General features: G+C 44.2%; 1 protein-coding gene across 2 annotated transcripts in view; it reads left to right on the top strand.

Moving 5' to 3' along the window:
• The window catches only part of PKP3 (plakophilin 3), a 123,212-nt gene extending 107,310 nt beyond the window's left edge, over positions 1 to 15,902 (top strand). For both annotated transcript variants that reach the window (XM_075326962.1, XM_075326961.1), the window contains 12 exons: positions 518 to 612; positions 2,267 to 2,937; positions 3,519 to 3,642; positions 4,907 to 5,111; positions 6,778 to 6,952; positions 8,504 to 8,621; positions 11,267 to 11,428; positions 11,558 to 11,746; positions 12,233 to 12,386; positions 12,498 to 12,690; positions 13,484 to 13,571; positions 14,048 to 15,902. In XM_075326962.1, coding sequence (XP_075183077.1) covers positions 518 to 612; positions 2,267 to 2,937; positions 3,519 to 3,642; positions 4,907 to 5,111; positions 6,778 to 6,952; positions 8,504 to 8,621; positions 11,267 to 11,428; positions 11,558 to 11,746; positions 12,233 to 12,386; positions 12,498 to 12,690; positions 13,484 to 13,571; positions 14,048 to 14,083 — 2,210 coding nt within the window. In that variant the 3' untranslated portion in view covers positions 14,084 to 15,902. The remainder of the gene's footprint in view (positions 1 to 517; positions 613 to 2,266; positions 2,938 to 3,518; positions 3,643 to 4,906; positions 5,112 to 6,777; positions 6,953 to 8,503; positions 8,622 to 11,266; positions 11,429 to 11,557; positions 11,747 to 12,232; positions 12,387 to 12,497; positions 12,691 to 13,483; positions 13,572 to 14,047) is intronic.
• Positions 15,903 to 16,147: the final 245 nt, after the last annotated feature.

Below are 16,147 nucleotides of genomic sequence, written 5' to 3' on the forward strand. Positions count from 1 at the left end.
AATACAGCATTTGCTGGAGTATAAGTCACAGATCAGGAATGCAAAATGGGTAACGCTTTAGTTTTCAGGTAAAAACCAGAAACCTGACTGTCTACACGTTGTAGTCATTATTTGAGCCAGTAAACCAGACAGCAGTCTTTGCATGCATGCCCTAAAGCCAAGTCTTAGCAAACTGCACAGAATATGAGAATATAGATGTATGCAGTCACACGAGTTCCAGACAAATGATTCATAAGTAGTAATATGGCCATTAATCAGACTGCAGGTGTCGCGTCAAGGGTAAATCACTTTATGGTACATGCATTATTTGATTATTACTAACTTTTGGAGATCTGTTTGCGGTGATATTTTCTGATTTAGCTGTGTTTGGTGGCTCTCAAACCAATTTATTGAAATCCGAATGAGCTGTAATACCAAACACAACCTTCGGATAAAAGTGGCGCTGTTTTTCTTTTTTTTTTTTCTTTTTTTTAATGCATTTGATCTTTTGACAATTTAGATTTTCTTATCTTTACAGAGAGCTACTCCTCTCGATCCCAATACAGTACTGGTACTGTGCCAAATACCTACAGCTCCCGCTCCCAGATCCTCAGCAGTGATCAAAAGATATCTGTAAGTACCAGAAACCAGTGGGGGTGCAACTATATGGTTGAAATCTGTAAAATAGCACAAATATCTTGTAATATATTCATAATCTAGTGCAAATACCGCCCTTTTATTGCAATCTCACAGTTGTCAGAACTTGTCTCCATTCTTTACATAAATGCTCAATTTTTCAGACATAGCCATAGTCTCCAAGAATACAGTGTGGTTCTTGGAATCCGCACTAGCTCAAAATTAAGCAATTTTAAAGGGAACCTGTCAGGTCCAATACGCACCCAGAACCATGAGCAGTTCTGGGTACATATTTCTAATCCCTGCATAACAGTACCAGCATATAGTAGCATAGATAGAAATACTTTTTCTAAAGATCCCTTTAAGGATCCTTTATGATCTGCTAATGAGCCAAGGAGTAGTCACAAGGGTGTTATATCCCCTGACTACTCCCGCCCTCTTCGCATGTTAGCATGCCCACAGGAGCACTTCCTTTAGCACTTCCGGTCATGCGCACTAGACCTCTCTGAAGTCGGAACGCATACACCCAGCTTCATAGTGCACATGACTGGAAGCGCACTGGGCCTAAACCCAGCGTCTGAGGCGGTGACAATGGACACAGGTACGCGCATCACCGCTGATTACGCTGGGCAATGGGCATTGAATAGCATGTTTGCACACCCCTGTGGGTGAACTATCAAGAGGGCGGACTAGTTGGGGGAAATAGCAACCTTAGTACTAGTCCCTGCGCTCATTAGCATATCATAAAGGATCTTTAGAAATACTTTTTCTAAAGATCTCTATCTATTCCACTATAGCCTGGAACAGTTAGGCAGGGATTAGCATTATACGCTCAGAACTGCTCATGCTTCTGGCTGCATATTGGACCTGACAAGTTCCCTTATAAATTGCTGCATTTTGAGCTAATGTAGATTCCAAGATCATCATCATTCTGGGTGCATATTGGACCTGACAAGTTCCGTTTAAGGTCATTTCTTGCTGACTACAGTTTCAAGGGGTGCGTGGAACAAAGCAGTATTGCATTACTGTTAAAGGAAATCTGTCAGTAGCTTTTTGCTGTGCAATAGGAGAGTAGCATGATGTCGGGGCAGAGACCCTGATTCCAGTGATATATCACTTGCTAGGCTGTGTCTTGAGGTTTCGATAAAATCCAGTGTTTTATCAGCAGGAGATTATCACTACAGGATTAGGTGTCTAGTGCCTCCTGGTCCAACCATGCCCCCAACACCGACTGGCAGCTTGCTGACAATGTACAGTGTACACTGAAAGCTGCCAATCAGAGGTCTGGGTTATACACTGCTGCGGATCTAGCAGAGCTCGGGCACCTGAGTTGAGAAAACAGGCTTTCTATCACAACTGCTGAATAAATACTAAGTGACACATCGTTGGAATCAGGGTTTCTATGCTGGTGTTAGGTTACATAGCAAAAACCTGCTGACATTCCCTTTAACTGCTAGAACAAGAGCTGCTCGCAGTGGCTCATCAATCTTACTCGTAGAAGAGGAACCTCGTGTTTGATGTCAATATTCCATAATGAAGCATGTAGATAGGGATTACCTTTATGAAACAATCCCTTTTAAATCTGATAAACTAAGATTTTCTATTGTTTCTTTATATAACACCACACAACTCTTGCTTGTTTTTTTTCCAGTCTGCACGATCCGTTGGGTATGGCTCAGGCACAATGGGAGGTGCGCGCACCAGCTACTCTTCCCGCTCCGCTGTGGATATCGGGGGCGGAACACAAAGAATCAGTGTACCTCCGCAACCACAACGTCAATACTCTCGTCCAAACTCCTACCATGAGCGAGTGTACCCAAGCAAAAGGGAATATGATACTATGTCTCTACGGTCTTTACGTATGGGCGATGGTGATGAGAGATATGACCAGGGATCTTCTCATTCGGGCTACTATACACGCCAAATGTCTTCTGCTAGCGCGGGACCAACACTACAAAGGTCTCTTTCTGGAAACCTTGTTCAGGATGGTGGAACCTCATGGGTAGAACGAGCAGAGGTGGCACAGACTCGCACAATCCGGGCACCTGCAATGCGCACCTTACAACGCTTCCAAAGTTCCAACCGTAATCGCGTGGCATCTGGTTCTTATGGCACTCTGGCTTCAGTGGCCCCACAGCAAATGCAACAGCACCAACAAAATCTAGTAGGCTCCAGTTTTGTATCAAATGTGATTGAACAGACCTCTCGGGCCCCCTCTGTGCGGAGCTTGGCAGAGTCTTCACACCAAGTGCAAGAAATAAGGGGAATGGATGTATTTGATGGAAACAAAAGTTTGATGAGTCAACATTCTTTTGCAAGTGGGTAAGTCGTAGAGCAAATCCATGTATGACCTGAATGCAAACTCATTTTTGTAAAGGTTTTGTATGAGATCAGAAAAGATGGTCGGGTGTTCTGGAAACAGTGATGAAACCAGTAGAAGGAAGAAGCGGCACTGTCCACAGCCCATGCAGGAAATCCAATTTATTTAAACGTGTGCATAAAAGCCACGGGAAGAGACCGGGTGCATCCCCTCAGAGGTCGACGGCCGTTTCGCGCTTGCTTACACTTCAACAGGTCCTTAGAACCTGTTGAAGCGCAAGCAAGCGTGAAACGGCCATCATCCTCTGAGCGGCTGCACCCGGTCTCTTCCCCAAGGCTTTTATGCAGACTTTTAAATGTTGGATTTTCTGCATGGGCTGTGGACAGTGCCACTTCTTCCTTCTACTGGTTTCATCTTGGGGATATCCTCACTGTGGAGCGTGCACCCTGAGCCAGCATTTACCTCCAGATGTCTCGAGCAGACCTTCTCCTTTATTCATTGAAGACAAAAATCAAAGTTGGCACTGTTTGTAATATCAAATGGCATAATCAGTATAATGAACATAAACTATATTGATATTCAGGTTCGATGACATGAACATGCCAACGGCTGTGAAATATCTGGTTGATGATGACCCAAGTCTACAGGTCATAGGAGCAGCTTACATACAGCATCGGTGCTACAGTGATGCAGAAGCCAAAAAGCAGGTGAGTGATCGCTTTGTGAATAAGGCTGAGTTCAGATGTCCTGAATAATCCGTTAGAACAAATCCTGCAGAGATCTGTTGCAAAAAAGTTCCGCAAACCCAATTTTTTGTCCATTGTTAAATAACTGATGTCCGCCGGATCTGTTTTTTTAAAAAGGGAGTCTATGTATGACGGATCCGTTAACGGATTGCTATTTAGCCATCCGTTGTACTTCCATTTGTAGAGGATCCCATAAGAAAAAAAAATGGATCTGTTACAAATGCAAAATAAATAGCAGTCCGTTAACGGATTCGTCCTCCATAGACTCTCATGTTAAAAAATGGATCCAGCAAAAAAACATTTTGCCAACGGATCTCTGCAGCATCCGTTCTAACGGATGATTAAAGGGCATATGAACTCCGCTTAACACACGTTTTCCACGGTCCGTGGTGTAGATGTGTGTGTGTGTATTCAGCGTGCTCTGTCCATGGGCTAGCCATAGCACACGGACAGCATGAACTTCTATACTCTCCTGTCTCTGGCGCTGCTGCTTCTGGGTCTGCGGTGTAGTGAATATTCATGAGCATAACGAGCGGGCCCGGAAGCAAGTGACAGCAGCGGTGAAGACAGGTGAGTGTAAAAAATCATTTTATTTCAAATACACGTGTTTTCTCCGGTATGTGTCATACTGATGTCACGTGGAGCACATCAGTGTGCGGTCCATGTGACCTCCATGCTGCCAAAGTAGAATGGACATGATTTTAATGGGTCTATGTATGTTCGTGTCTCCAGTACGTGTGAAAAAGGATGTCACACGGACATGTGAAGGAGGCCTAAAGATATGTGCCCACGATCAGGACTCGCTGCGTTCAGGACTTGTGGCACCGCGAGTCTCCTCCGCAGGAGACCACAGGTGCTTGTACCCATGATCAGGGTTTGGTGCACTGCGATCTCTCGCTTTTGTTCTCCCAACAGAGGACACATGCGATTCCACAGCAAAACAATTGACATGCTGCGGTCTGGAAAGATGCACCGCAGGTCAGTGTTTGCTGCGGAAAACCAAGCACAGTGGGCACAGGGTTTCTAGAAATTTCTAGAAATCCCATCCACTGTGCTTGTACTATACAACGCAGCATTTTGGATGCAGCTGAGGCATGCTGCGTCCAAAACGCTGCAAACACTGATCGTGGGCACGCAGCCTAAGAGTGTCTTACACCCTGGCTGCTGTCCTTAAAATCCATTATTGCCTCTATCCAACCAACTTTGTATTCTATACACTTTCCAGGCTCGGAGCTTTCAAGCTATACCTAGGCTAGTGAAGCTCTTTAATAACCCAAACCAAGAGGTTCAGCGTCATGCCACAGGGGCCATGCGTAATCTTATCTACGACAGTGCAGATAATAAGATTGCACTTGTGGAAGAAAATGGTATAAACGAACTTCTGCGGGCTCTGAAAGAACAAGATGATGAGCTCCGGAAGAATGTAACAGGTATGTTGTATCTACATATCTCCATCTTTGTTTGTTGTACATGTTCAATGGAAAAGTCATTGCAATTGCCATTCATGTCTAGTTGGACCACCCTTCCCCTAACAGAGGCCTTCATCAGGGCACCATTCTCGAGATAAATAAGTCGTATTGGTGGGATTCACATTACTATACATTAAGGGCATAACATTTGTATAGGCCATAAATTATGGAATACCCCTTTAAGTTTCTTGTTTTACGGTAATCCCTACACACTAGCAATGGGATGATATATGAATGGCTTAATTAAAGGGAATCTGTCACCAGATTTTTGCTCTCCCATCTGAGATCAGCATAATGTAGAGACAGAGACCCTGATTCCTGCGATGTGTCACTTACTGAGCTGTTTGCTGTCATTTTGATAAAGTCAATGTTTTCTCTGCTGCAGACCTAGCAGTTATACAGAGCTTATGAATATACTGGACTACCTGCAGCATGCCAAGTAGTTCTGTAATGATAATCTACTGCCGCTTAAACTGATTTTTAGCAAAGCTACACTAAGCAGCTCAGTAAGTGACACATCACTGGAATCAGGATCTCTGTTTCTACCCTTAAGCTGCTCTCAGATCAGATGGCAAAATCCAGGTGACAGGTACCCTTTAAAAAAGAAATATATATATATGTATATTTTCATATATCCTACCCCCCCCTCCCCCTCTCCCAATTTACCTTTTGTGCCTCCCCTATTTCTCATAGACTGTAAGCTCACGAGCAGGGCCCTCTCTCCTCTTTGTAGCTATTGAATTTTGTTATTCTGTAATGTCTTCTATTGTCTGTACATGTCCCCTCTGAATCGTAAAGCGCTGCGGAATATGTTGGCGCTATATAAATAAAAATTATTAGATCTAATCAGCAATATAGAAGCTATCCAAAAATACTTATGCCATCTACTTCCTTCAAAATTATGGAATGACGATGATCATAAATATTAGACTTAAAATGTAATCATAGTTTCAGGTTACTTTTCAGGATAAGCTGTCTTGTGTGTGTACATGAGGAATAACTATATTTCTGGCTAATTAATAGCTTGTATTCTGCAATAATCGCCTAAACCGTTTGTTAGAGTCTCCCTACTTTTACTTTCCTATAGCTTTTCCCCATCTCTTCTCTATAGTTTTCCAGCAGCAAGTGTAATTTTTATTCTGGAATGTAGACAGATTCGTAGACAGATTCGAGTAGTTTTTTTTTTTTTTTTAGTTCAGTGAAAGTTCAATAGAGGAGAAAAAAAAGTGTTTCATAAGTAGAGAGAGGGGCATTTTTACTAATAAGATATATTTAAAAGTTAATTATCTTTTGTATTATATATATATATATATATATATATATATATATATATATATATATGTATGTATATGTATATGTATATGTATGTGTGTGAAGTTGCGTCAGCACCAGCCAACCATCTAGTCTGCATGAAATTTTCAGGGTATGTTGGGTGTGAGAGAGGAAAAGGAGTGGTAAATTTGAACATCTTGATCCTTAGTTGACAAGTGAGATAAGCCACCACTAGAGGTGTCTGGCAGCAGATTACTTTCTTTCTGTTGAAAAAAAATCATGCGCCTTGATGGAACCGAGGGTGAATGTACATGGATCGTTTGTTAAGCTGACTGCCATTCTCATCTCTTTTCAGGAATTTTGTGGAATTTGTCATCCAGTGACAACTTGAAATCAAGATTGGCGCGTGATACACTCAGCCCCTTGACTGACCGTGTGCTGACCCCACTGTCTGGTTCTCCAGGATCTACTCTTATCCAACAGAATGCATCAGAAGCGGAGATATTTTACAATGCCACTGGCTTCCTCAGGTACAAAGATAATTCCGATGAGCTCTTCAAGCTTCAGTGCCACCTATGCAGATTTTGAAGAAACCATATCTTTATACGATAGATCTAGCACTACCTTGTTTTTCAAAAATAAGCCCTTTCCCAAAAAAGTCCTAGCAGGAGTTTTCAGCATTTTCTTGGATAAGGCTTAAATATAAGCCCTACCCCGAAAATAAGCCCTAGTCGCGGTTCAATAATGAAGAGTCCATTCAGCTACTGTAAAGTTATAGAATACTGCAGGACACTTCATTATAGAAAGCAGACACCCACAAAACAGAGAAGAAAGGAGACAGAAGACCCCGCAATCATACTCACCAGACGCCAAACGGGAGGACCTGCAGTGGAATGCACACACACATCAGATTGCACACCCGCACACATCAAATCGCACACACACGCACATCAGACCGCACACTTCAGATCGCACACCCACACACATCAGACCGCACACTTCAGATTGCACACCCGCACACATCAAATCGCACACCCGCACACATCAGACCGTACACTTCAGATCGCACACCCACACACATCAGATCGCACACAGTCAGATCATGTACAGATCAGATCACACAAACAATCACATCATATCACACACACACACTCTTGCCACATCCGGCAATACTGATTGCTTCTGGCTGGCAGAGAATCCTGGGATGCAGTGCGGTGGAACGCATCGTTGCGTTCCACTGCCGAATCCTCCATGCGTTCTACTGCAGGTCCTCACGTTCCACTGCACTACGTCCCATCTTCTGCTCCTGGCAGGAAGCAATTGGTATTTTTTTTTTTTCCTTTTGGTTTCTCCAAGAATAAGACCCACCCAAAAATAAGCCCTAGCACTTTTTTCGGGGCAAAAAAAAGTATAAGACAGTGTCTATTTTTGGAAAAACACTGTACATCATGGTTACATAAGATATAAGCTGAGCTTTAGACATTATTTATCTAGTAAGGGCCCACTCACACTTGCACTATTTTGATGCAAACGGAATCCGTCACTAATGTAGTACAGTTCATTTATTTACAGTGGAAGCGCGACATCGTGTGGACACAAGCGGGTACTGCATGACACACACACGCGCCATAGTAACGCGCTTCCACTGTAAATAAATGAACTGTACTACATTAGTGACGGATTCCGTTTGCGTCAAAATAGCGCAAGTGTGAAACTAGCCTAAGGGATTCAAGATTCAATCTCCCCATCTTCGGATCAAATGAGTTAATAGGAAGTGACTCTGCGGCTGCTACTCACTTCCTGTTGTTTCTTCATTTGGTCCGAAGGCGGGGAGAGAGAAGCCAGCGGTGATTGGACGCAGGTGTCACGTGAGCCTCAACCTGCAGTTATAGACAACACTGGAATGGTGCCAGAAGGGGAGGGGAGTACAGGGTCTTTTAACTGGTGAAAACAAGTGGAATCAGAAGGCGTTGTCCTATTAGTGGACAATCCCTTTTAAAGGATGATGCAAGGTTGGGTAAAGTTACTGTGAATGCTTGAATTATTGTAGATGGTCAATGATCTCTGTTTCTCTCTTGTAGAAACCTGAGCTCGGCCAGTGAGGAGACGCGTCAGAAGATGCGTGACAGCCCTGGTCTGTTGGAATCCTTGGTTGGCTACACAAACTATGCGTTACAAGCTGGAAAATCTGAAGACAAGGTGAGAAGCAGTCAGTGGATGTTAAAAGGGTATCGCCATCTCCAAGATCCTATCCCAAAAACACAGATTTTTTTTTAATTGAAACAACCACAAACAGTCCAGTAAGTGACACATTGCTGGAATAAGCCCCTACATCATGTGGCTCTCAGACTACATAGCAAAAGACTACTGATAGATTGCATTTTAAGGGGTAATCCTATATACAACATCCTATCCCAATATATAGTAGATGCAGTAACAATATTATTAGCAAATACCTCCAATTACAAATGTAGTATAGTTCTCCTGATATAACCATGTCTCTTACATCATGTGCAGGACATTACAGCTTAGGTATCCATGGTTACTACCACTCCTATAATGACCGTTAGTTGCTCATGGTCATAACCATGGATAACTAAGCTGCAAAGCCCTGCACATGAGGTAAGAGACATGGTTATATCAGGAGAACTAGACTACTTTTCTAATTGGAGGGATTTGCTAATATTATGTTTACTACACTTATAACATATAGGGATAGGATCTTGGTGATCTGAATACCCCTTTTTAAAGGCAATCTGTCAGCAGGCTTTTGTTATGTAATCTGAGAGCCGCATGATGTCTGGGCTGATTCCAGCCATGTGTCCCTTAGGGGTGCTTCACACACAGCGAGATCGCTACTGAGATCGCTGCTGAGTCACGGTTTTTGTGACCTCATTAGTGATCTCGCTGTGTGTGACACTGAGCAGCGATCTGGCCCCTGCTGTGAGATCGCTGCTCGTTACACACAGCCCTGGTTCGTTTTTTTATTGTTGCTCTCCCGCTGATGAGCACACATCGCTGTGTGTGACAGCGAGAGAGCAACAATCCTGAATGTGAAGGGAGCAGGAGCCAGAGTCTGACAGCCTGCGGTAAGCTGTAACCAAGGTAAACATCGGGTAACCAAGGTGGTTACCCGATATTTACCTTCGTTACCAGCCTCCGCAGCTCTCACGCTGCCAGTGCCGGCTCCTGCTCCCTGCACACGCTAAGTTAAGCGGTGTGAGCTGGTAACTAAGGTAAACATTGGGTAACCATACCCGATGTTTACCTTAGTTACCAGTGTCCGCAGCTTCCAGACGCCGGCTCCGTGCAAGCGCAGCATCGCTTGCACGTCGCTGCTGGCTGGGGGCTGGTCACTGGTCGCTGGTGAGATCTGCCTGTTTGACAGCTCACCAGCGACCATGTAGCGATGCAGCAGCGATCCTGACCAGGTCAGATCGCTGGTCGGATCGCTGCTGCATCGCTAAAGTGTGAAGGTACCCTTACTGGACTGCTTGTTGTTGTTGTTGTTGTTTCAATAAATATCTATGCTTTTGAAGTGATGAGCCAGGGAGGCCTCTGGCTGTGTAGTCGTGGCAGCAGTGAATGCAAGGCACACCCCTGGCTTCATCACTTCTTCAATGTTGGGGACTGGCTTGGTGGGGCAGTGTGTGACGGCGCCTTCGCCGGATGATGCACAAACAGTCTTCAGGCAAAAGCTGGTTATAATAAAAGATGACATTTATTTGCACAATACAATCCGGTCAGCAGAATCCGGCAACTTTCTGTGGAGCTGGGGACAACCTGCCCAAACGCGCCCTCTGGTGGGGATATGCCCTGGGTACTCCGCTTCTCCGGGCTCCCACTCCTAGGTCAAGCACACACCGGACCCACACCAGCGATTTCTGACCTTGAGGTTACGTTCCCCTCCGTTGCTCCGGCGTCCCCTGGTGTTCCGCTCACACACACTGCCACCGATGTTCACACACTGCTGTCCCGGATCCCACTACAGCACGCACACAGACCTTCCCTAGACATCCAGCCGACTCCTCCTTCCCCGGTGGCAACAGCCGTCCCACCCGGCCACTAGGGGGTGCCCTAACATTGCAATACAATACAATATTAAAAGAAATACAACATTTTTATTAACAACATTTCCGGTCCTTTAGTAGGGGTTATGAGCACCCACTACACTTTATCAGCAGGAAATTCACTAGGACTAGTAAACTTGCTGTCAGTTAGTCCATCCCCGCTCCCACCACTGATTGGCAATTTTTGTGTACACTGTACATAGGCAGAAAGCTGCTAATCAGTGTTGTGGGCGGGGTTATACAGAGCTCAGCATTAAGAGAACTGCTAGATCTGAAGCAGAGAACAGTGATTTTATCAAAACTGCGGCAAGTAGCCCAGCAAAGGATACATCTTTGCAATCAGGGTCTCTGCTCCTACATTACGCTGCTATCAGATTGTGGCAAAAACCTTGTGACAGATTCCCTTTTAAGTTCAGAGTCACACTTGTGAGTGACTCACGTGTAATACGATCGAGTCTTGCATCGCATCACCCGGCACGGCACGCTGCTGTCTGGATAGGAGTGTCTCAGCTGCATAGAAATACATGAAGTTGACCCGCTCCTATCAGGAGAGTGCGGCCGTGCCGGGTGATGCAGCCAGTAGATGATTATTCACATCCTGATATGTAGGACTCCTAGACCACAGACGAAAGCTCGACAAACTCTGCTCGGATTCCATAACATAGTAATGCAGCCTTCACAGAGACCTTGTGAGTGGGTTAACAAAATACAACTCCATGAATTAATAGCATTCATTTTTATCTGTTTTTTTTTTCCTTCTTTATTTCCTCCTAGAGTGTGGAAAATGCAGTGTGTGTACTGAGGAACTTATCTTACCGCCTTTATGATGAAATGCCACCATCTTACCTGCAAAGGCTAGAAGGAGGTCAGCGAGGAAAGACTATAGCTGGAGACGCCATGGGCTGCTTCACCCCTCAGAGCCGCAAACTTAAAGAGGTGATCCTCTATTCACTATATATTGAGTATATCTTGGATAAGTCCAACTAACAAGTATCAGCGCTGTTTTTGTTTTTTTATATTCCTGTTCCATTACTTAATGTTCATACTTTTTCTCCTCTCCAACAGCAACAACAACAGGGTGCAGACCTTTCAACCTTTGCAGAGATCTCCAGGGAGCCAAAGGGAATGGAGGTGCTCTGGCACCCGCAGATAGTCAACCTGTACAACCGGCTACTGCAGCAATGTGAACTGAACCGGCACACCACAGAGGCTGCCGCGGGGGCTCTACAAAACATCACTGCCGGAGACCGCAAGGTATGTAACCCTAGCGCTTACGTACGTACGTACGGACGCACGAACGCACACACACACGCACACACTTTTAAAATTTTTGCGCAGGTATAATTCACTCCAAGCTTTTCAAGATGTGAGAATTAATAAACATGGAGTGGCGTTGAAGTGAGTTCACAATGTATGTTCCGCATTTGCAACTTTTTTTTTTTTCAAAACTGTAAGATTGCGTCTCAGGCAGAATAACTCTGTGTGAATGAAAATTTACTCACCATTGTAAACTAAGGAAGCGAGTCTCGTACAGCCTCTCCTCCAATTGAACTAGCCCTACATAAAATGCAAGCTTGGCCGTGTCTGGCGTGGGGCGTGTAGAGTCAGGGAAGCTGTCTGTTGATAGGTATCTTAAGTGTTTATCCAGCTTAAGGGGAACAAGCACAAGAGATGGATGCAGTAGCATTTGCCCTACTCTATGGAAGCCATGTTTAAGCCTGTGTCTTTGTGTTTTCACAGTGGGCAGCTGTTCTGAGCCAGGTGGCTTTGGAACAGGAACGTATTCTAAACCCAGTTTTGGATCGCTTGAGGACTGCAGATCACAGCCAACTGCGCTCCCTCACAGGTCTTATCCGGAACCTGTCCAGACATGCCAAAAACAAGGATGAGATGTGTGAGTACTCAATATAACGCTCCTGTGTCTCCTCCTCCCCTTTTATTTAGAATAATTTTCCCTAAGGGTAGTGTATAAAACTGTTCTTTTTACTCTTTCGCGATACTTCAGCCACCAAGCTTGTAAGCCATCTTCTGGAGAAGCTTCCCGGTGAAAGTACAGACAAGAGCCCTCCTGCTGAGGTCGTGGTGAACATAATTGCGGTCCTCAATAACTTGACTGTAGCTGGACCTCTGGCGGCCCGAGATATTGTATACTTCAATGGACTGAGTAAACTGATGTACATAAAGAGGAAACGAGATGGGTAAGTAAGAGGCAATAGATGTAACCACTATTTTATGATCATGTCCTATATGTTATGTTGAGCAAATAGGTTGATAGGACCTATGTCCGTTGGTCATGCTGGTGGTCCATTGCTGTTTGACCAGAGCTCTGCAACCCTTCTCTTACCTCGGCACCTCTTCTGACTAGTGCGCAAGCAGTGATGGCACTAATCAGAAGAAGCCCAGTCATGACTCAGAGTTCAGGTCTGGTGGCCTCAGACCACCATTGTGGCCACTGATCGAAAGAAATAGGAATTTCACATAACCATCTGGTCCGATAACGTCTAATAACGGCACAAATAATGCATTATCCAGCTGTCCCCGTTTATGACTGTTCAAAGGAAGGGATTTTAGTCTTATAGATCATTTGGGGTTTTCATCAAGGATGCAACTAATTTGGAAACAGTACTGAGGTGACTACATTGTCTCCACCAGTTTATCTTCTCACAATGGATTGGAAAGCGGGTCAGCTCTTTTTTTCCCAAGCTGTCTCTCTAGTGTGAAGATGAATACCAGTTGGGGCTTTTTGCAATATGACCCTAGAAAAAAAATCTTGAGTATGAAAATGGAGGCCCTAAATCATTTGAAAGGAGCCATCGATATTTCCTTGCAGCTCGATGGTTGGCCATAGCTCTAGTAGGACTATGTTCATGAGGCCTAAAAATGTTTTTGCTAATGCCGATCGCTCTATCTATGGGGTTTTTTTTCCCGCTTTCCTGCCTTTTACGCTTATTTTTTTGTGGAAGATTTCTAACACTTCTCTCTTCCCTCCAGTCCAGACTGTGAGAAGACTTCCAGGGCTGCTTCCAGTCTTCTTACAAATATGTGGCAGTACAGCAAGCTGCACCGTGACTTTAAAGCGGTGAGTATTGTCGTTAATTTTTTAGCCTAAGGCTACGTGCCTATGATCAGAGATCAGTGTTTTGAACGCAGTGTGTTTTCGTTGCATCCAAAACACTGCGTTGCACAGTACAAGAACGGTAGATTGGATTTCTAGAAATCCCATGCCCACTGTGCTTGTTTTCCCGCAGCAAAAACTGACCTGCAGTGCGGCTTCCCAAGCTGCAGCATGTTAATTGTTTGCTGCGGAGACGCAAGTATTCTCCGGAGGAAGAACACAGCGAGAGACTGCAGCACCCCAAACTCTGATCGTGGGCATGAGCAGTTGCGGTCTCCTGCGGAGAATACTCGCGGCCCCGCAGGTCACGACCTGCCACGTCTAGGACTCAGCGGGTCCTGATCGAGTGCATATACCCTAAGAGTCATATACCAGCAAAAAACGATAAACCACCGTATTGGGTCAAAGCCACCACTCAATGTCTTGTTCTTCTTTCACAGAAGGGATACCGGAAGGAAGACTTCCTAAGCCCATGATGCGTTTTCTGCCAACTACACAAGTGCCTACTTCCCTCGTCTGCTCAGAAGATCACTAAGAGAGCACGGATCATCTGAGTACTTCCCCTACCACGCGTTCATTTTGGCACTCTAAATACACTAAAGCAGTGTTTGTGGGGGCAGTTTGTATTTAGATCGAGGAAAAAAATGCATTAGCCTGCTTTTTATTTTGTAAAAAAAATTTAAAAAATGAAATAAATGAAAACAAATGTATAGGCTTCTCTGTAAAACATAAACTTGACCTATTGGTGAGTTTGGGTTTGTATATTTAATATATGCGACCATGTACTGTTGAGCAGTAAAACATACTTTTTTGGCCAATGCTCAACTGCAAAAACGCCAGCTTGTTGAGGCGGCGTTTCCCTATAGTCTGACACTGGCCAGTCAGTATTGGGTATGTAAGTGCACACCCTGTTTACACTACTGGACAACCCTTTGTTAATGGACACAGGGAAGGGAGAAAAAAAATGACTCTCCTCCTTGATTGGTGCCATTTGATGTTGGTCCAAGCAGACTGGCAATGGGCGCACCACTGATCTAGGAGGTGAGCATTAATATTATTTTTTTATGCTTTTATTTCCATGGGCCCATTTAGAGGTTTCCAGTAGTTGTCAAGCCTTTTTTTAATTTATTCATAAATGTTTGAGGCATAAGAGAACTGTTCTAGAACTGCTCATTTTCTAAAGCTTGGCATAATAGATATGGTAGAGATTCCTCGATAAAGAAATATACAGTGAATAGAAAATCCCGGTTGCTTTTTAAGTTACATCATTTTCTATTGAAATCTAGGTAATGACTAATCTAACCAGATTTACCATTGAAGAGACTGGCTGACCAGCCATGTCGTAGATGTGCTAGAGGTCTTAATAGTTCCTACTAGTAATGATGGGGCACTACCATGATCGGCTACTCGTAACGTGCAGTAGGATGCTGGGATGAGTGCAACTTGAGTACCCAAGTATAATTGAAGTCGTTGGGGAACTCAAGTTCCTGGAAAAATTACGAATTCCACATTGACTTCCATTTTACTTGGGTACCCAAGTTACACCCATCCGAGCATCCAACTGCTCTTAATGAGTACTGAGCACCTGAGTGTTGTAGTGTTCACTCATCACAAGTTACTGTATCAGTACCAAGTACCCAAGCATGGTAGTGCTCGCTCATCACTAGTTACGAGTATTGAGCGCCTGTGCATGGTAGTGCTCACTCATCACTAGTTACGAGTACTGAGCACCTGAGCATGGTAGTGCTCGCTCATCACTAGTTATGAGTACCGAGCACGGTAGTGCTCACTCATCACTGGTTGCCACCAAGCTTACCTGGAACCGGATATAAGTAAAAGCCGCTGAATGTAATTTTTGAAAACTTAACCCAAATAACCATGTGTTGTTGATCTTTTTCTTTTTTTTTTATTTTGTTCCAATTCCTTACTTTATAAAGAGCCATTTTTGAGTCTTGTGCCTAATATCTTCTGGTCTATATTTGATAGTAAATATTTTAAAATGCTCTTGTGGGTGCGGGCTGTTAATAATGTAAATTCCCAGCATGAATGTTGGTAAATGTGTGTGTGGCCTGGGCAGCTGTGGGTAGATTGAGCGCCAGATTCCCTTTTCCCCCTAGGATTTTTGCAAATGAGAATACACTGTGTAGTTTTAGTTTTTTATTTTAATCTCAGGGTAGCCGTGTCCATGTTTGTGCTTCTGTCCTTGACTTGCCCCAATGTGCCTTATTCCTTCCCGGTTCACCCTTGTAAAAAACAGCACAGTGTTCCGGTAAACAATAAACATTTTGAATTCTATCCCTCATGTCGTTTTCTCGTGATTTGACCTTCAAGGGTTAAGTGTGGGAACTCTACAAAAAAAAAGAAAAGCCAGCCTCACATTCCAGGGTGGAGGTGGATTCTTCTCACAGATGCTGGTGCCTTGCTTGGGCCTGTCTCATGACAGGATCCCCTGAAGGTGAAGACTAGATTACACTCATGCGCTGCCTGCAGATATTTAATGTCTGCAGTCCAAGGACAAAATAATTGTTTCAAATGTGCTT

This window comes from Anomaloglossus baeobatrachus, chromosome 10 (assembly GCF_048569485.1).
Source record: "Anomaloglossus baeobatrachus isolate aAnoBae1 chromosome 10, aAnoBae1.hap1, whole genome shotgun sequence".
NCBI lineage: Eukaryota > Metazoa > Chordata > Amphibia > Anura > Aromobatidae > Anomaloglossus > Anomaloglossus baeobatrachus.